The sequence below is a fragment of the Brachyistius frenatus genome, unplaced genomic scaffold (assembly GCF_029030835.1).
Source record: "Brachyistius frenatus isolate BFR_SWC_R1_liver_20210118 unplaced genomic scaffold, ASM2903083v1 Contig_78, whole genome shotgun sequence".
Taxonomy (NCBI): domain Eukaryota; kingdom Metazoa; phylum Chordata; class Actinopteri; family Embiotocidae; genus Brachyistius; species Brachyistius frenatus.
In genome coordinates, this window is record NW_027210677.1 from 896832 (window position 1) to 917575 (window position 20744).

At 40.9% G+C, this 20744-nt stretch overlaps 1 protein-coding gene across 1 annotated transcript in view; it reads left to right on the forward strand.

The window, feature by feature from the left end:
- The first annotated feature begins 2392 nt into the window (after nt 1-2392).
- LOC138626836 (caskin-2-like) overlaps nt 2393-20744 on the forward strand; it is a 47432-nt gene continuing 29080 nt past the window's right edge. Inside the window, exon 1 of the mRNA XM_069708765.1 lies at nt 2393-2500. Coding sequence (XP_069564866.1) covers nt 2407-2500 — 94 coding nt within the window. The 5' untranslated portion in view covers nt 2393-2406. The remainder of the gene's footprint in view (nt 2501-20744) is intronic.

Here is a 20744-nt window from a genome sequence, read left to right on the forward strand (position 1 = left end):
ATTTTCTCTAACAAGATACATTTGGACTCGGTTTACATTCTGGCTCGTTTCAATGGAGAGGCTGCACAGTTGTTTACTGTCTGGCAAGGTGCCTGGCTAGTTTTAGATTATGTGTCAGTGCAAAGACATGCATTGGCATCTACTGCTGTGCTGCACTTCTGCATGATCACCTAGTAGTCCAGAGGAATAACTGAACTGTCTGTCTAACAGTCCCTAAATAGGCTGGCAGACAGAATAAGCTACGTATGGTGTTAACATGAGAGTCGTATACCCCGAGAGCGGCGTAGAATGAAATGAAAATCATTTCCACACAGAAAGCGTGTTGTATGAAGTTGGTGTGAGATCTGAAAAACAAATTTAGCTGACTTACTTAAATGTGAAATCTTTTGGCTGCTGCTTCAATTCTTGATAACTTGCATAGGCTACTGACGTTGAGACAAGATAGATTTGCGCTGTGTTTGCACTGTCTTCTCCAAGATTACCACACTGCTTCCTTTTGGACTTCAAACTTCAATTCTGTTTACGATTGAGGCTATATGGCCCTGAGGAAAAAGCCTGTTTGATGCTGTGTCAGTGGTAAAAGGAGAAAAACCCAGGAGGCCTGTTTTTACACCTCTCTGAGAACACGAGTTGGTTATTTTTTGTCCCTTAATGTTGTTTCTGCACTTGCTGTCTCACACAATTTCAGGTAAATTGGTTCTGACGCAGCAGTCGGCTTTGCCTAACTATCGTCTTGGAGAGAAAAATATAGATCTCTTTTTTTTCCCCCAAAGACATAAGCTGGCAGAATGGCATGCGGTGCTTCATCTTTAAGACTCGTGCTTTCATTTTACATGGATTTTTAATTTCTCAGAGTTATCTGGGATCCGTGGGACCACTTAAGTATACAAACTAAGCTATCTTTGAACAGAAAGTAGTTTTTGAAAAAACAATTATGTCCTCATGTGGGGGGACAATCCGTTTATTTTACTGTATAAAACAATGAAGTGACATTTTTTTCAACACCTGTGACTGTGGAAAAACAAAATTGTAAACTACGCAACGCATCATGTAAAACCTTGTGATTTGTTCAACATTTGTCACTATAAAATTTCCTCGCTCAAGTTTTTCCTCCTCCTGACAGAATTATGCCCTGAAAATGTATCATAATATCAAATAAAACCAGTTGATGTCGATGAATTTGTATCACATGCAAGAACTATTTATTCTCTTACAAACTGCCCAAATCTTCCTAAACTATGTTACCTTGCTGTTACACCTTCAGTTTGCATGAATGATGGGCAAAAATATAGTGTCCTCAAACAGGTACTTCCTGGTGCTTGTTTGCACTGCAAAACAATTCTCAAATTTGTGTTCTATACAAAACTACAAATGTTATTAATCATCAATGAACAAGGTTCGACCATAAAGTTTTATGAAGTTTTTTCCCCTTTCCATTACTTTTTCTACTAGTGTCCACTGGTGAGAAAAAGTAAAAGCAGTGCCAGCTTTTCTTGACAGTTTCTGATACTTTGTGCTACGGACAGATTTTGGTCAGCAATCAGCCCGACAGCGTCCGCTGAGCAAAGATTACTGGACGTCCCTCGAACCCGAGGTGACCGAGTTTTTCAAACTGTTGCACTGAAGTTTGTGGAACACTCTCCCCCTGTCGCTATGATCTCTCAACTCCTGTGACATTTTCAAAAGACAGTTAAAAATGATTTTTATTCAGACAGGCTTTTGGTCAGCCTGTCTATATATAGTTTATTTTATTTATTACCCTTTACTGGCTTATCTCTCCACTAGTTTACTCATTTGCTTGTTGTTATTGTTATTTTAATTGTTGTTGTGATTTTAACGGTTTCAAATCATGCTGTTTCTGGGCTGTTTTTATTCATGAAAAACACTGTGATTTTATATCCGCGACAAATAAACTTTACTTGCTTACTCACGATATGGTAGCGCTCTTTTTTGACTTTATTCCTTAAATGCCAGTAGACTCAAAGTCTGTGTCATTCTTTCTTTGCAGGGTAATTCCAGGTTGGGCTGCTTCTGCTTCCAGGTTGACAGTAGACAGACTATGAACATACACACAGCCCTGCAAGCAAATAAAACCTCCACGAGCCCGACTGTCTCTCCAGATCAGAGGTCATCACGCAGCCAGGCAACCATCAGAGCTAATGGACCTAAACAACAACAAGGGGAAGTGCACCTCCTGGACCAACTTACCTGATGCTCCGTCCCTCTAGATGCTACTCTATTAACTATCCTCATCTCATGGCTGGGATTCAGCAGCTACCCGCTAATGTGTTGACAAGTCTTCACTGAAAACCATCTGCCTGAAAGAGTATTTACAAGACCAGAAAAAAGTGGTCTTGGTTGTCACCAGGGATCAGTTGGTGTTTCTCTGGTTAGGTCTGTAAAATCATGGGGAAAGAACAGGATCTGCTGGTGGCAGTGAAGTGTGGAGACCTTCTGCTGGCTCACAGGCTTCTTTCCAAAGTCAAGTGCAACAAAACCAGTGAGTATGGAACCTCCAGAGGCAGGTGGTAGTTCTATAGTCAGTTAATACAATGTTGTGTTTGTGTTGTACTGAGAGTGTAATTGTTTCCACTGTGAAAACAGAACTTAGATGGCAGAATTGAAGCTCCTGCCATCCTCGACCTTGTTGTTACAAATAAGTTACAATTGCAGTTTCTGTGCAATAACCACAGCATCAGGTTCAGCTGTTGACCGCAAAACACAGCATTCAGGCTTGGGGACAATTTGAAACTAAGTGGATTCAAAGTGTGGCACAACATGAGCTAATCTCCTAAATGCAGACCCTGCAGCTCCGGTGTCTCGCTGTGTGGGTTTTAAGGAGGCTTTCTTCTTCTTTCAGAGTTTCTTATCTGCCTAGATTCCAAGTCAGGCGACAAGCAAGCTCTCGTCACAGTAGCATTGTTGCAAACGACAGGGTTCTCCCTTATTCAGGCTCCGGAAAAGTTAAGACTGCAAGCAAGCTGTGAAGTTGAAGCTGCCTCTGATTTTTGGCGTTATCTGCTCTGGGCTTTCATCAGGATATCTGGCTGCTCAGTTACACGCTCTGGGAACAGAGCTGTGGCTTTCAGGAAAAAGCCTGTTACACACTTTCTACACTCTACAGACATGGAGAACTGCTGGGCATAGAAAATATTAAAAGTGATTTTTGTCTTGTTTTTGCGCTGCAATGACTGCCAGGCTGGCTGAGGCAATGCAACATGGGAGAATTAATGAGTAATGTTCTCTGCTGTTTTATAAACGAGCATCGAGGTGCCCTGGAGGAAGGCACTGGCACTTCACATATCAGAAATATGGAGGATGATTTATATATTGCACATAGATATATATCTATATATATGTGAGAAACGAGTCTCCAGTGTCTGACAGCAGCACAGGGCTTTTCAGATGACCTGAACTATCTTCCATAACCAAACCACCTTGTCAATAAGCAATGAGGGCAGATTGATTGGTTTGTAGTGACCTGCTTTGAAAGGCTTGAAAACGGGTCGGTGCAAAAAATAAGGTTGAGCAATGCTCGATTTTTTATTTTACTTACTTCCTTTTTTTTTTAACTCTGACTTTTGAATCACATTTAAATGAAACATAGTTTTACACCAGTAACCTCATTTGTAGAGTGTAATGTATTCATTTTACTGTATGATTTGTGCATAAAAAAATGTATGCAGTCACAACAGTGAGAGTTGTGATGGATGTGGGAACAATTTTAATAACCTTTTGATTACCATTTTGGATATCATTTCTTATTTTTAGTTTTGGAGAATCCACCATAGACTGTTTGACCAGTGAATTCCTGCTGTGGGATTGCTGTTTATGCAAAAATATTGGAAAAGTTCACAAAACTTTTAATCACAACTGTATTTAGTAATGTAGCTGTTCACAGAGTTATGACACAAACTATATAATCTGGAGCTAAAGATTTTTAAGTACTGTAAACTTCAATGGGCGTCTGCTCCTGCTAATATTGATTGTGTTGATAAATGGGCTCAATCAGGGGTTCAACTTCAATTCAATTAAATTAAATTTGATTTACGTCATGTAGTGCCAAATCACAAGTTATTTCAAGGCACTTAACATTGTAAAGTCCTCCCAACAGAACCTTGTAGAGAGGAAGCCAACAATTCGACAGTTCCGTCATGAGCAGTAGCCGGGAGGAAAAAAACTCCCCTTTAACAGGAAGAAAAACTTCCGATAGTGGGAAGGAAACCCTCCCTTTTAACACGAGGAAACTTTTGACAGAACCAGGCTCCGAGGTGGGCGGCCATCTGCCTCGACCGGTTGGGGTGAGAAAAAGAAAAGAACAGCATAGAGATCCAAGACAAAAAATGTTGTTAGTGGGGTCAGCAATCATAGAGCAGAAACATGCAGCTCTGGGGCCGGGGAAACCTGCAAAAGAAAAAAAAATAAATACAGAGCAAGGAGAACTACATAGAGAAATGACAAACAAAAACAAAATTATGGGTAAGAACAGGCATAAAGTTAATTAAATGTACCCGTAGCATATAAATGCATGTAAAGGTCCCCCAGCAGCCTAGGCCTATAACAGCATAACAAGGGGTTTGTCAGGGTCGCCGGTCTGTACTCTCACTCCAGCATTTTGGATCAACTATTGTTATTGTATGTGGCACCTTCGAAATTTGTATCCAACCACATACTTACGCCAGATGATATTGCCTTGGCCTCCAGCACCACTGTGAGCAATCATGGAGCCAATCTTTGATGCCTTTCCAATCACACATAAATCTCCAGGACTGCTTTATTTAATCTACACAATAATAATAGAATCCAGAACAGCCTCAGAGTGATGCCGTAAAGTTGGTTGCTTTTATTACTTCCAGGCTAGACTATTGTAAACTCTGGAATGTCCTGCTTCAGGGTTTTTAATAACCACAGCTATATTTCTAGATATGAGAGCGGCACCATCCAAAGTGGGATGGACACTGTCTCTCCTGATTAGACCAGGTTTTTCCCAGAAAGTTTTCCAATGGTCTACAAAGCTCACATCGTTTTGCTGGACAGCACCTCGAAAGCCAGCGGTTGAATGCAGCAAAACATATCATGAGTAGTCAGTTTTAGGCAGGAGTTCAAGGAAGACTTTGGTGTCCAGCATTGTATCGACAAATTTACACAACTATTCTACATTAACTTCCGACTGCTGTTTTAGCAACTGTTGCTGGTAAATTTCTCTTTTCAGAGCACCAATATGCCCCTCACACTTATTGTCAGTATTCTTTGTCTCGTGTCCTACACACTACCTACTGTACCTCAATAGCCTGCGGTTTTAACAGGCAAGATCTATGTCACATGGCCTGAATGCTGTTTTATAGGCTTCCATCCCACCGAAGATAGTGTTTTCCTCTGAATTGTCTGAATATTAGCCATATCGAAATGAGAACCTTTAAATGCTATTATTGGTGTTTTTGCCGAAGTAGCTCTCTCGATAATGAGTGCAGGGACCAGATGGTAAAGCTGGCTGGGAGCTGGCAGAGGATACTTGTAGTGTCCTGAGGGGATTAGCTAAGGTACTGAGACTGGCTTGATGGACAGCGAGCTGAGATGGGAGGTTTCCTCTCTGATCAGCCATCTGCTGACATCAGGTCAGGTTCTCACTCAATTGAAGTGGACTTACCACAGCATCTCCTTTTTTGCTTAGCTGTTGGGAGCATAGTGTATATAAATACTCGGAAGGCTGCACGTTTTGCTGCGTTTAGAGTGACAGCATGACTTGTAATCTCACCAGAAGTGTACCCTTCTCATATACTCTTGACTCCAGTGGAGTTGAGTGGGCGTTGTTCCAGACCATTAGAGACTAGAGCTTCTTTAAAGGCCTTCGTGATTACAATGTCTTTTGTTGGAGCACATGCTTGCTTTCATCTTGACACACAGCCCAACCCACTGTCATGCTGAATACAAGGCCATGAGGTGATTGTCAACGCACAGACAGGCAAAACAGCCTCAACACAAAGACGAAAGATCATGTTTGACTATAGTGTCAGTCATTGATAGATATATAATGTATGCAGACGTCTACAAATATTTTTCACAACTTTTCACCAAACAATCAGGTGATGACATTAAGCTGTGCTAAGTTATCCAAATCTAAAAATAAAGTTTGCTATTTATGCAAAAACTACTTCAGACACAAAACTACAACATTTACCAGTATTTTCGCCAATCAACTAATCAATTCATCAAGTGTGGTCAGGAAAGACAGGAAAAAACTTGACACTGCTTTGAAGAAAAGAGCTTTATCATCAGTCAATATTATTGCAGTAAATCGGGGCTTCCCACTTGCTCTATCAGTTACATTACATTACATTGCTTTTATCCAAAGCGACTTACAATAAGTGCATTTCAACCACGAGGGTACGAATTCAGAACAACAACAATTAAGAAAGTACAATTTTCTTCAAGATAGCCAAACTTCAAAGTGCTATACGTAAGTGCCATTTTAAGTGCTACTAAAGTGCTACCTATTCAAGGTAAAGTCGGAAGAGGTGTGTTTTTAGTTTGCGGCGGAAGATGTACAGACTTTCTGCTGTCCTGATGTCGTTGGGGAGCTCATTCCACCATTTAGGAGCAAGGACAGCAAACAGTCATGATTTTGTAGAGTGTTTATCTCACAGTGAGGGAGCAAAAGCTGATTGGTAGATGCAGAGCGGAGTGAACGGGCTGGGGTGTAAGGTTGGACCATGTCCTGGATGTAGACTGGACCTGATCTGTTCGCAGCACGGTATGCAAGTACCAATGTTTTGAAACGGATGCGGGCAGCTGCTGGTAACCAGTGAAGGGAGCGGAGGAGCGGAGTAGTGTGAGTGAATTTAGGAGGTTAAAGACCAGTCGAGCTGCTGCATTCTGGATGAGCTGCAGAGGTTGGATGGCACTAACAGGTAGACCTGCCAGGAGGGAGTTACAATAGTCCAGACGTGAGATGACCAGAGCCTGGACCAGAACCTGCACTGCCTTCTGAGTGGGAAGAGGACATATTCTCCTGATGTTGTGCAGCACGTATCTACAGGAACGTGTTGTTGCAGTGATGTTGGCAGTAAGAGAGAGTTGACTGTCGAGTGTCACACCGAGGTTCTTAGCAGTCAGGGTTGGGGCTAACACAGAGTTGTTGAAGGTAATAGTCAGGTCGTGGGTGGGAGAGTCTTTCCCTGGAAGAAAGAACAGTTCAGTCTTGTCAAGGTTAATTTTCAGGTGGTGTGAGGACATCCACTGAGAGATGTCAGTCAGACAGGCAGAGATTTGTGCTGCTACCTGTGTTTCAGATCGGGGAAAAGAGAGGATTAGTTGGGTGTCATCAGCATAATAGTGGTAGGAAATGCCATGTGAGTGAATGACAGAGCTGAGAGAGTTGGTGTACAGAGAGAAGAGGAGGGGACCCAGGACGGAGCCTTGAGGGACCCCAGTAGTGAGAGGACAAGGTTCAGACACAGATCCATAACATAACATAAGTTACCCGGTAGGCGAGGTCGTTGAGGTAGGATGAGAACAGGGAGAGAGCAGAGCCTAAGACACCGAGGTCCTGAAGGAGGAAAGAAGGATCTGGTGGTTCACTGTGTCCAATGCAGCAGAAGGTCTAGAAGGATCAGGACAGAGGAGAGAGAGGCTGCTCTAGCAGTGGGAAGCTGCTCAGAGACAGAAGGAGGATCGTCTCTGTTGAGTGGTCTGTTGAAACCAGACTGGTGAGGGTCAAAAAGGTTATAATGGTGAAGATAGGAGGAGAGTTGATTAAAGACAGCTCGCTCCAGAGTTTTGGAAAGAAAGGGAAGAAGAGAGACAGGTCTATAGTTATTTACTTCAGACGGGTTGAGGGGGGGTTTCTTCAGGAGAGGGTTTACTCTTGCCTCCTTCAGAGAGTTCGGGAAACAGCCAGTTGACAGGGAAGTGTTAATGAGATGGGTGAGAAAAGGAAGAAGGTCAGGAGCAATAGACTGGAGAATGTGAGATGGGATGAGGTCAAGGGGGCAGGTGGTTGGGCGGGCGGAGGTTACCAAAGTAAGAACTTGATTGGGAGACGGGGTGAAAGAGGAAAGCGAAGGGGATGAAGATGAAGTTGATGGAAATGTAGTTACAGAAGATTGATTAGAAAATGAGAAGTGTGTGTCATCTATCTTTTTTTGTAAAATAGTTGACAAAGTGGCTTGGTAGAAGGGTGGAAGGAGGAGGGGGGTCAAGGAGGTTGGAAAAGATGGAGAAGAGCTTTTTGGGGTTAGAAAGTGAGGATAGGATTCTGGTTTGGAAGAAAGATCACTTTTCCATTTCACACTTCAAAATCTAATGGCTTAAAGAGATGTAACTCTACCCATTTGCTGTCTTTCAGTTCACACCGATCTACAGTATACAAATAGTCTGCACTGCCTCCAATCACTGCTTTTCTGCTCGCCTGAAGTTAAAGCTGGCAGCTCAGTGATATGGAAAGGCCCACCTTGCAAGTTGACAGGATAAGTTCCTGAGGTACGTGATGTTCGAAAGACCCAGGCTGTCTGAAACAGCGGGTTTTTTTTGTCACTGTCAGAGGTACACTGTGGTTCCATAGCAAAAATGCTCAGCCATGTTGACAGCTGCTTATTTGACTTGACATCATGGACATGTTAATATGGTAAAAACCTGATTTTTATTGGACAAAGTCTGTAAATGTTATTTTACAGCAATTTTTCACCTTTATTTAATAGCTGCAGTAGAAATGGACAGGAAGTGCATCAAATTACACAATTTATTTTCTAAACTCATATGCCATTTTTTTTTTACACTTTATAATCTTTAATCACTGGGTTATGTCTGGCATTGGTCAGCCTAGCTTAGCATAAAACTGAGCATGGGGCAAATCGTTCAGCCTGGCTGTCAAAAAAAACAAAATGCCTATAAATACTTCTAAAGCTCAAAAATTACTAAAAAGTTCTGTGTCTTCTCTTTAGACACAGTAATAACAATTTGTGGTTTTATAGGTAGAACTCTTTTTTAACAATATTTTTCCAGAGCTAACTCCAGTCATTCCGTTGAGGTTGCCAAGTTTGGTGCTTGCTGCGTTGGTAGAGTGACCTATACCAAAACCTGCACTGACTAATCTTATCAGGCAACTCCAGCGATTGACATTGCACGGTCTTGGGTGGATGGATAAATTACTCTATGTCAAGAAATAGTAACTGAGTCATAACTAACTCTCAAACAAAAGCAAATTTTTTACATATCTGTTTGTGTTGACATTAAACACATCGTACACAACATTCTAATTAGTGAGGTTAGTGAAACTAAACACATAGTGCTTCCAAATACTGAATCTTCTGTAACAACCCCCTTCATTCCTTGAATCAGGGATAACCTGTCCTACCTAATGTCAGATTAGAAGTCTGTTAGACTTAATAGAAGAGATGCATCTTTGTATAAATAGGTGTGATTATGTGGATTATTCCATGTGCGTTGTCTCAATGCTTATATATATATATATATATATATTTAAACAAATTAATTTCTTTCATGTCTTTAACTTTTGGCTCATCTAATCTGTCGTGTATTGAGTCTGCAGCAGCAGGGTGCTCTAGTTGGCCCATTAGCCAACTGGCTAACGGGGCTAATCACTCTTCTACTCTAATAGCCAGACAGCTGGGTAGCAGCCATGTAGTGTGTAAACGGCTTTCGAGTTCACCTACTCTTGCATTGAATCAGGCACGCACGCACGCACGCACGCACGCACGCACGCACGCACGCACGCACGCACGCACGCACGCACGCACGCACACACACACACACACACACACACACACACACACACACACACATTAATCCTGACCCCTCTCGTCCCCTGACAGATGGGGTGCCTGTCTAGGATTGCTGAGGAACTTACCAAAGGAATTAAGGAGAGTGTGTGTGTGTGTGTGTGTGTGTGTGTGTGTGTGTGTGTGTGTGTGTGTGTGTGTGTGTGTGTGTGTGTGTGTGTGTGGCAATAGACAGTGTCATTTAAACTGGCATAACTGACCTTTTATTACTCGCTCCAGGCTGCACATACTTGGATCTAGAAATCCTCTTCATTTAGCTCTTTTGTTTTTTTCACTCTTACTAAAAAACAGGCGTCCAGTCAGTCAGGTGCAACAATGTATTATTCGGATTTTGTGCAACTGTGGCAAACTGTGACTCAGATTGTAGAGTGGCTTGTCGACTAATGTCAGGGTTGGCGGTTCAGTCCTTACCCCCTCAATACCATAAATCAAAGTGTCTTTGAGCAAGACACTGAACCCCAACTTGCTCCTAATGGCAGACAGGCACCTTCTATTTTTGTTTTGCTTTTTAAACCTTTACTGTAAAAGTGCTCTATATGTGCAGACCACTTACCTTACCTCCCCTGCCTCTACATGCCCTGCAACTGTTTTCACTGGTTTCACGGAGTTAAAAAGTAAAAAAAGAAAAGTCTTCTGACCTCCTTGTGGCATAGTTTTTGTGCTTGGATAAGGATACCACTATTTTCTGATAAGGAGTTCTCGTGTTGTATTTATCAGAGTGTGAATGGGTGAGGAGCATGTCGCCCAAACGGGAATGGGGATAATGAGTATCTTCTTGTGGTAATAAGAATCAGTAGGAGAGGTTGCTGTTGGGGCTTTAACATTTTACGTTATCACACTCTTTTACTTAATTTTTTATACCGTCATTTACATTTCATCCTTCTATTGTTCCTGTTTCTTATCCTGAAAATGGAAACAAATGGAAATCACACTGTGGTTGTTGCTCACATCTGCTGACTGAATTATAATGGGAAGTGTCCTAATAACAGTATTGTGGACAATATTTTAGCTAAGAGATCAGTTGGGCAAATCTGTGGCATAGGAGGAAAAAGTACAACTGCTGCACTGATATTTTCAGATTTACACTGCAACCTTTTTGCAATCTGTGTTTTCCCCATAGACCAAAAAGGCTTGATGGGATATTAACAGGTTTGAATGACAAGTCAAAAAGGATGTAATGAAGGAGAGAATTGAGATGCATTTTATAAATGGTAGAATCTAGTATTTCTGAAGTTTGTGCACGGGATAAAAGTCAGGATATCTCAGTCTTTGCTTTTTCTGATTTCTTCCCATACCTTTATTGGAAGACTAAGTTGTATTACAACTTAACAAACAACCTAATTGTATCCACAGCCATCTCTTCTATCATTTATGATAACATTTGGCTTTTCATATTTATTTGGTGTTAGTTTTAGTCTTTTGAAAAATGTCTTCCTCAGATTTGAATCCTTTAATTTTCAGTCTGGTTTTCTTTGAAATATCAGACAGATTTTTGATTTTTTTTTTTTTAAGTTTTATATCTTCTAAGCCATTGAATACTGTCACCATTTCTGCTATTGTAGCTACAAATGTTATTCTCATGTTGCAAAAGGTTAATGGAAATGTCTGTCATTGTCCCTCTGCTCTGCAGCAATATAACTTACTTTGTCGTAGTAAATCCAGTTAATGATACAGTATTTCCAAACTTTGGCTGTTTGAGCAGATTCTCTTTTTCTCTGCCCATCCTGCATTAGAAAGCATTAGCATTAGAATTAGCAGCTATATGTTTTCTTCACTGATGAACTCATTCAAATAATTCCCTCACTTGTTCACTGAAGTACTGTGAAAAGAAATGCTAAATTGATGGATGTACATTAACTTTACTGTTATATAAGTTATTATATAACTATTTCTTTAAAAAAAAACATCTGGAGGGTTATTCAGATGGAGTGTTGTTATTAATCTTGTGCTTATTTTTAAATGGCGTAGTCGTGTACTGACACTCACTATTTGAGTGCATAAGTACGTTCACACTGTACAGAAACATGCAGTGCACTCAAAACGCTCTAAAAAATTAGTGTGAAACGCTGGACACTTTCCACCCTAAACGGTCGCCATATTACATAGAGGAAGGGGCGGCACCATCGATGTAAAGAATTTTCAAATTAAGGTGTCTGAGGAAGCTGCAGCTGTTCCTGAACACCTCACAGATGTGTTTCTTTTTCACTGCTGCTGCTGGACAGAAGAATCTGTGTGTTTATTGAGTGTGTTAAACAAAGGGATTAAAAACATGATAATTTACGATTAAAATAATTAAAGGGTGACGTGTTCACATGCTGCGGTTATTTCCGGTCAGCTCAGAACAGCAGTGTGCGATTTGAAACAACACTACTTTGTCAAAATTCCTGTACTACGCAGGTAAGAGTCCTAATATGGAAGAGCACTATTTGTTAGTGTACTAAGGGAAGTATGTCATGTGAAACACAGCATTGGACTCATTCCTTCTGACAGCAACATGAAATACATTTGTCTAAAAGTTATGTTAATGTTACATCCGCATCACCCAAAAACATTTATGTACCTTTTTTTCATTTTCAGGCGCTGTCTGTATTTTTTGGTAGTTTTGTTGCTGCTTCCTGTCTAATTTCTATTGTAATTTATATCTGAGTTTAAGTATTTCTTCCAAGAACTTTTAAAATTCAGCCTTCCAAGTCGGCGCAGCCATCGCCGCATGCCATTTGCCAGGCTTCTAACGGTGCTGTTTTTGTGTCTGTACTCATTTCTTTGTTGTCCACTTTGTAATTATACGATTGTGCAATGCTTTTGAACATCGTGGGTGCCTGCAAAGCCACTTTTACTGGAGTGTACTTTCACCAGGCATTATAAGGGCTGTAACTTATGCCAGTGGGGACATTGCCAAGGATAGCGTTACCTCCTATGGGGTTCACCTGCCTGCAGGCACACCGGCTCTTTGTAGGAGGACAAAAATTACACCAAGGGCGAAGGGAAGGCCTGAAGCTTAAGTTGAGGTCAGTAAAACATGGCTCACCCTTGCTTAGTATTCTTTTAGCAAACGTACAGTTGTACAATCTCTTGACAATAAAATGACATAGGAGGGACCTGTTCAGCTGCATTTGACAAATCCTGACATCTTTAAAACAAGCACCGACAATGTCAGTGAGCTAAACGTCATGTAGTATATCACTTATCATCCTGATTGCTCTCATGGTCACTGTAAAAATCTATCCTAGAAACTGCGGGTTGACAAATAATACCCAATACCCTTAAAGGTGCATACTGCTGCCTATAAAACTGGGCGGAGCTCAGGTGACATGAGACCTCATGAAGTAGAGTCCTATAAACATAGAAAGGCAGTAAAGGTTGCTAAGCAGCATTACAGAGACAGAGTGGAGGAACTTTTGTGCGACAGAGACAGCAGATGTGTATGGCAGGGTCTCAAAACTATCACAGGCTAGTGGATGGGCCGGCTCTCCCTGGTGAAAGATTCAAACAACTTTTTAATATCTGTTATATTCTATTTTTAGGTATTTTTTGTATTCATTCAAGGTCAAGCTGTTGTTATCTGTTGGTGGGTTTGGGCTGTTAAACATTTTCACTGTCCACGTTTCTGGAAACGGGGCTGGAGGAGAAATCGGATCTTTCTTGCTAAATCCATGTCACTACTCTAACTGCAGCATTTTGCTAAGAATATTACCAATAGTCTCATATTGGAGTGACTCCATTAATGTTTTTAACAGTCAGTTTTGGTAACAATTTCACCGTGATCTTTTCTCTTCCAGATCAGTTCACTAACCTGAGAATTATTTTACAACCTCATAGGACCTCCTTTAAAACAATGTCTCAGTGTTTGTGGATCTCACCAATTAATTTAGATAGTAGTAATTTACTATAACAAATAGCAGTAATGGTCAGTGCTATTGCGATCAACTTTTCACAAATTTTCACGATTTACAGGCTTTTAAGTATTAAGCCTTTTTACTCAAGCTAAATGAGAAATGTAATGAGTTTTCCATCCATGTAGGATAATGTGACTTCATGCTAGTGTGTGGCGCAAGTCCAATAATCACATGACTGTTAACTAGCTGGAGGGGGTCACTGAGCAAAGTAGTTAAAGTTCAATCAATATTTATTTTTTAACCTCAGCAGCATATTTGGAAAAGAGCTCAAGGCTTTGATGATGTCACTATTTTAAATGGGAACAAGCAAACAATTGGTGGAAACCCAGGACTTCAAGCAGTCTTAAGGGTCGACACCATGGTTTGAGTTACGAGGGACCTAAGGGGAGCTCAGCTCATACAAACATACATACATACAGTTGTTTGACCATTGGAATGCTGTTTCTACGGTTGGTACAAATTTGTACCTTTTCAATAGTAATCAAACAGTAAGTTATAGGATAATTCAGTTTTGTTTTTTTCTACCTGGTGTATTGCCCATTATTGTTTCTATTGTGGCTCTATGGGTCATGCTCACTTTACATCTCCACCTGTGTTGTAAAAACAGGGACTCGAAAAAAACAGCATATATTAGAAGGAATTGCATGAGCTCCCTGCAGCTTTCCCCAAAAACATTTTTCTATAAAATTCTGACTGAACGGCTCTCTGTATGAGATCTCAAAACAGGGGCAACTTGCTGGCAGACTGAATCACTCTGCATATTTATCCATGTGTGTTTATTGGAAATTGCAAAGTTACCATGACCCTGTGAAGCAAAATAACACATTATATAAGAAATTTTTCAGTTTAAAATAAATTGAAATATTTCTTTAATAGTTCAATTGATCAACAGGAAATCAAACAACAACAGCTAAATATTCTTTAGTTTATGATGGTCTTTGTTTTATACTCTTGTAAATGGCATGTTTTGGGGTTTTGTACTGTTAGTCAAACAATTTAGAGATTTAACCTATTTGAGATTAAAACAATTAATTGAAAATACTAACTTAATTGAAATTTAATTCAATTCAATTCAATTCATTTAAATTCAACTCAATTCAATTAATTTCAATTCAAATCTTATTCATAAAGCACCAAATCACTACGCAAATGATTTCAGATCACCTATAAAGGAACCCTACAGCATTACAGAGAGAAACCCCACAATACAACAACTCCCACCTGAGTGACAAGTGGGAGGAAAAAAACTCCCTTTTAACAGATAGAAACCTCTGACAGAACCAGGCTCAGAGATGGGAGGCAAGTTGGACAGTCATCTGCCTTGACTGGTTGGGGAGAGAGGAGAGGAAGAGAGAAAAGAAGAGCATAGCCATCCAAGACAGTTAACTGTTGGTGGGGCCAGTAATCGCAGATCAGCTCCAGGTTCAGGGATATACCTCCAAAAAAAACACAGAACTACCCAAACAAGGGGAACTGCAAAGAAAGAAATAAACAACAAACAAAACTATGAGAGAGAGAAGGCATGAAGTTAATGGGATATTATGATGCCTTATAAATGCACAGAGTGAAAGAGAGAGGAGAGGAGAGCTCAGTGCACCCTGGGAGGTTCTCCAGCAGCGTAGGCCTACAATAGCTTTACTGGCGGGATGGTTCATTTTATTTGATGCCCTGGCTAGTTTAAAGTTTCAAGCCCGTCTTGAGTGCAGCCAGTATCATTGCTAGGTGTGGTTCGGTGTGATCTATGGCAACTTAAAACCAAACCCAGCAGTTACTGTATGTCACAGGTTCTGACAGTACATCGCCGCAGTAAATTGAGAAATTAAACCACTGAATCTCAACAAAAACAATATTTTAGGGGTGTGTCCAAGTTGCCCTTTGGTCAAGAAATGTTGGATGAAAATGTTCTCAGACGAACTAAGATATTTTACCTCCGCCCACGCAGATAGCCAAACATATTACCACACATGGTAGTGTTTTCTAATGTCCTGCTCTCAAGAGAGTGGCAGCATGTTGTACAGCTTCGTTATTAGGTGTCTTGCATCATGCTAAGCGAAAGATTTGGCTCAAAGAGAAGTGAAATAAAACATGATTTTTGGTGCATTTTGGGATGTTTTGGTGCAAACCAATCTTTTTCATTATTCAGGCGAAATTACAATCGTGAAAACTTGACTTCAGAGTACTACAGTATATTATAATCCACCTGGGGGAAGTAAGAATTGACCAGATGGATTAAACCACCTATCACAGGCACTTAGTGCTGTGGTATGCAAAAATCATAGTAAAATTCAACATTGCTTTAATGACGGCATGCAAATTTGTATTCTCTCATGGTGCAGAGCTTTCGGAATATGATAAATAGTATCTAGCAAACCTTTTTCCTTTAAGGTCTATATTGTGAGACATTAGAGCAGTCTAACACAGCTATAGGTCTCATAGTTACTGTATGCGAAAAGTGCATGGAAAAAAGGAGAGGCTGTGCAGCGAGTTGGGTAAGCAGAGTAAACAGATGATTTGAATGGTATGTAAAGGGTTTTGTCCCTAAGGAGCAGGGTTGAGACATGTTACACCTTTTCTGATTTTCTGATTTTGAGGGGGAAATATATAGAAGTAACAACGCTTGTTTATTTGTCACACACCGATACACAATGCAACACAACATAGATCATCTGTTTCATTTCCACACTGGCTCATTGTCAGCAAAATATTGAGTGTGTCTGACCTAGTTGGCAGCAGCATGACGGAAGATTACTTTCTTTATTATTAACCATGGAGCAAATGTATTGGATAATGCAGCCTGGAGCTGTTTTGATATTAAAGGTTTTTCTCAAGACCTACTTCCATCATTTATTATTATAGCAAACAATCATTGTCATTGCAAAGAGTACAACAACATTGAAAAATAATCTTAATTGGTGAAACACAAAGAGAATAGAAAAACAAAGTGAAAACAAGATATGAAAATATAACACATAAAAACATATATGTGTAGTAAGTATTGTAATATGTTTTGGGTTTATGTACAAATTGATAAAGTGAAATTGCGTCACATTGAAAATTTGGTTAATGTGTCTGCTCTGTTAATACGTTCCGTCTTTACTCTGTATTCTGAGAAAACTAGAAAACAGTTCACTTAAATACATTTTCATAAATACACACAGGCAAACCAGTTTTTTTTCCATTGACAGTTTATGTGCAACATGTTGTCCCCCGTTAGAACTGAGGGTAAAACAAAAAGTTTTCTGGTGCAGGTCTCTGTCAGGAAACCCCGTTTGGCTGCCAGTCACTCAACTATTTAAAGACTGATGCTGAGCTTTCTTTAGGGCTTATTTTTCTGATGAGGCAGAGGTATAGACCTCCGTTCATCCAGCTGCATTAACAAGCATCACATGTCAGGCTGTGGGTCTATGACTTTGCAGGATTAAACCTGATTACACCTGACAGTACGCCTCTCCTAAGCACTTTAAGGTAGACAGACATTTTGGTCCAAATTCAAGCTATTAGTGAACATATCTTTACAGAGTCTAATCCCAGGTTAAACATGAACTTAAATGACTTTGGAAAGTTTTTTGAAGTACAATAATAGAAGGACCTGAACTTTTCAATGTCATGGATTGATACAGGTATCATCACATGCAAGACTTCAGTATACAACATTGGTCTTCTGACAATTATTGAGCCAGTAATTGAGCATCTCACAGGTAACCAGGTCAACTGACCTGTCCAATCTGTACAGAATTTAGCAGCTCTGTTTTATCTTCAATCTTATTATCAGTATTACCTATGACTTTTTTTGGTCAGCATAAAGACTGCTTCAAAGACGTATCTGCCAGAGGTGTAAAAGCACGCGAATTCGTCCCAAGTGTTAACACCACAACACCACAATCATTTCTGCCAGCACTGCCCACTCCCCATAGTGTTCTCTTTAACCTGACAGAAAACCTCTCATCGCCACAGACGGATGATGACCTTAAATTACCTTCTTTTGTCACTCCCCAGTATTTTGGTCTCGCCTCAAACAGCTGTGGTTGTGGTGTTTGTGCTTTCTTACCTTCTACTCATTGTGGTGCAGGTTTTTTTTTTTTTTTTTTCCCAAACTGAACGACCTGGGTTGATTCACACATTATTTTTCACTTTCATTTACACCGAGAGACAGAGCATTTGACCTACTCAATGCCACAAATCTTAAACTACAATAGATGATAGTAAAGTCAAATGGTGAAAAGTATCTTCGTTTCTTTTCTTTTGTGCATTTGTCTTAAATTATTTCGTACTATTGAAGTCCTTGAATTTCACAGATATTCTGTTGCCAGGATATACGCCACAGTGCCAATGTGTTTTTCCCATTTCATTTATATACATTTTCATCCCATTTCATTTCATGTGCAGACCACAATCAAAGACATTTTAAAACTAGTTTTGAAGCCAATGTGACAGGTGCTTGACAGCTGCAGTATTGTCGAGAAAAAAAACAAGTTTTCTTGAACTTTTAATTTACATTTTCCAGCTTGTGTTCCTACTCTGAGAGGTTCAGAGCTGTTTGCACACTCATCTGACCTTGTAGCAAACACTTTAAAAAGCCCCTTTTGTTTCCTTGTTCACACATCTGAAACTTAAGCTAAAAGGAGGAGCAAGCTCATATCTCCCCCTCCCCGACTTCGCCTCCTCTCTTTACTTCCCTCTTCTTCTAATTGTTCCTCCGCTCCTCTGTGAACTACCTTCTCCACATCAAAGCATCAAGATCCCTTTCTTCTGTCCAGGATGCTTGTGAGCTCCGACTGGAAAGGTGCAAAAGGAAGCATGACAACAGTATCTCAGAGCATTGCTTATGCATCTTATGCACACAACTTTGCATGGCTTCTTTGCTTTTTTGCTTTAACCACAGAAAACAATAGAGGGCCTCCACACTAACAACTCCTCAGCTCTTAGCATAACAGTAACTTTTGTATACGTGGATATCAACTTTCAGTGAGTGAGAAAAACCCTGAAATTTCCTCTCTGGGAGAAAACACTTGCACTTAAGATTTACTACACGTCTGTTTGCACCAACTCCCAGGCGTGACATAGAGTCAACATACTGCTAATTTGATCCTGATTTCTGGATGAGCCCCCTGCTACTTTAGTGCAATGAGGGAATGAGGGAGGGGAAGAGAGGAGAGGGGAGGGCAGGGGAGGGTAGGGGAGGGCAGGGGAGAATAGGGGAGGGGAGGGGAGGGGAAAGGGACCTGATAGTTTTGTAGATGCACAGAGACAGTGAACATGTAGGATAGGGCAGTGGGTGTGCTATGCAAGGAATGCAGGCTCATGTTGTAACTGGAACTCCTGAAAGGCCCTGTTCTTTCCATACTGCTTGGAGAGCTTCTACTCTGTTTTGGCAGTGAGCCTAACGCCCAACCCCTCTGTCTCATTATCAGTCTATGCCTTTTTGTGCCTTCAGGCTCTTGTTTTGACACATGTGAGGTTTCAGCAGCAACAGCTCTAAAATGGGCCTAAATTTCCCTGGACTGCCTTAACATGAGTACAATAGATTTAAAGCACAAATATACCCACAATGTGACCATTAATGTTTGGGAAAATGAATTACCCCAAAACCTGCAAGGCACCGGTGTTTCCAGTGGGAATGGATCTCCCAACTATGGAAGTGAGAAAGCTTTCTTGGTCCACTGGCATACTGTATGACATTACTTGGAAATAATGAATTATTATGAATCAATTTAGTTGTTTTTTTTTAACCTGTATGTTTTAACAAGGTACAATACTTTAACAGTCGGGTGTCTGGATTTTAACACGGCTGTATGTGAGGGCTGCTGACATGTTTACTCACAGCTGGAGAATTCTATCTGCTGCCTGAAGGTTGAGTTTCAGAATGAACGAGGACAAACTCTTTGAGGCCACAACTCAAGGCAAAAACACATATCCTTCATCCACAAATCTGCACTTGGTGATATAGAGGTCTGGTCTCCCTCCTTTTGTATGTCACAGGCTGCAATCTCTTGACACCGCAACCACCCCGCCTCGGCCAATATAGCAGCTGTGGGGTGAACCCGGGCTGAGGAACCTCGATCTGGCGTGAACCCATCAGGCCCAGGCATGGTGGAGGATGATGTGGTCTCGGTCACAGGTGTAGACATGATGGACCCCATACCTTTCCAGCCAAATGCCAAGTTGGGTGCGTGGTGGAGCCGGATTTGAGAAGCCGGTACTCAGCTCAGCACTAACCAGGACAACCTGGGCTGAAATGTTAGAAATACCATTACAGGATAGATCCTCACACTACTCTGGTCCACATCCATCATACATGGTCCGACTTTGTAGTGAACCTGCTTCATTGCGTGCTTCTGCTGTCTCCTTCCCCCCACCTTTGGATGCTGGAGACAGTTGTATCGGCTGTGCGCCTTCCACTGCTTCGCTGAACAAGCAGCTTCAGTCCTCCTCCTCTTTCTCCAGGAGAAAGTTGTTGAGAAAGGCAGTAATCTGAAGGTCTGCTGGTCTCCCACTAGTTCAGTCTGAGGTTGCTGATCATGAAGTTGCCCCCTAATTGCCCTCAGTAACCATCCAATCGTCCGCTGTTCTCTCCTCCAACCCACAGGCGGTGACTCCATTATACAGGAAATTCGCTTTTTAATGCAGCCACTCTTTGCTTTTCCGGTGCTACAGCTCCGGAAGTCACTTCTGACAGACACTCTCCACTTCAATAAAAATAATCTTTGTCCATGTGTCCAGTGACAAAACCTGTCAACAGTCTGAACTGACAAAAACTGATTTTAACAGTCTTTTAGAGTTTTTTTTAAAAAACACATGGAAAGGCAGTGTTTTTTATAAGTTCCATTTGTCAGTCTCGGTCATGGAGCAGGTCGTCTCCACACAACAGAGCTCTCAGTGTTGGTTTTATGGATAATGTTCACCTGTTTTGGAATCACCTCTTTGCGAGAGACGGTTTGCATTTGAATAAAAAAAGCACTAAAGTGTTATACATGACTGACACATTACCCTGGATTCCCTCTTCCCTGTTGCTCTTTCTCTCCGTTTATTCATCGGTCTCTTGAGCCCTATA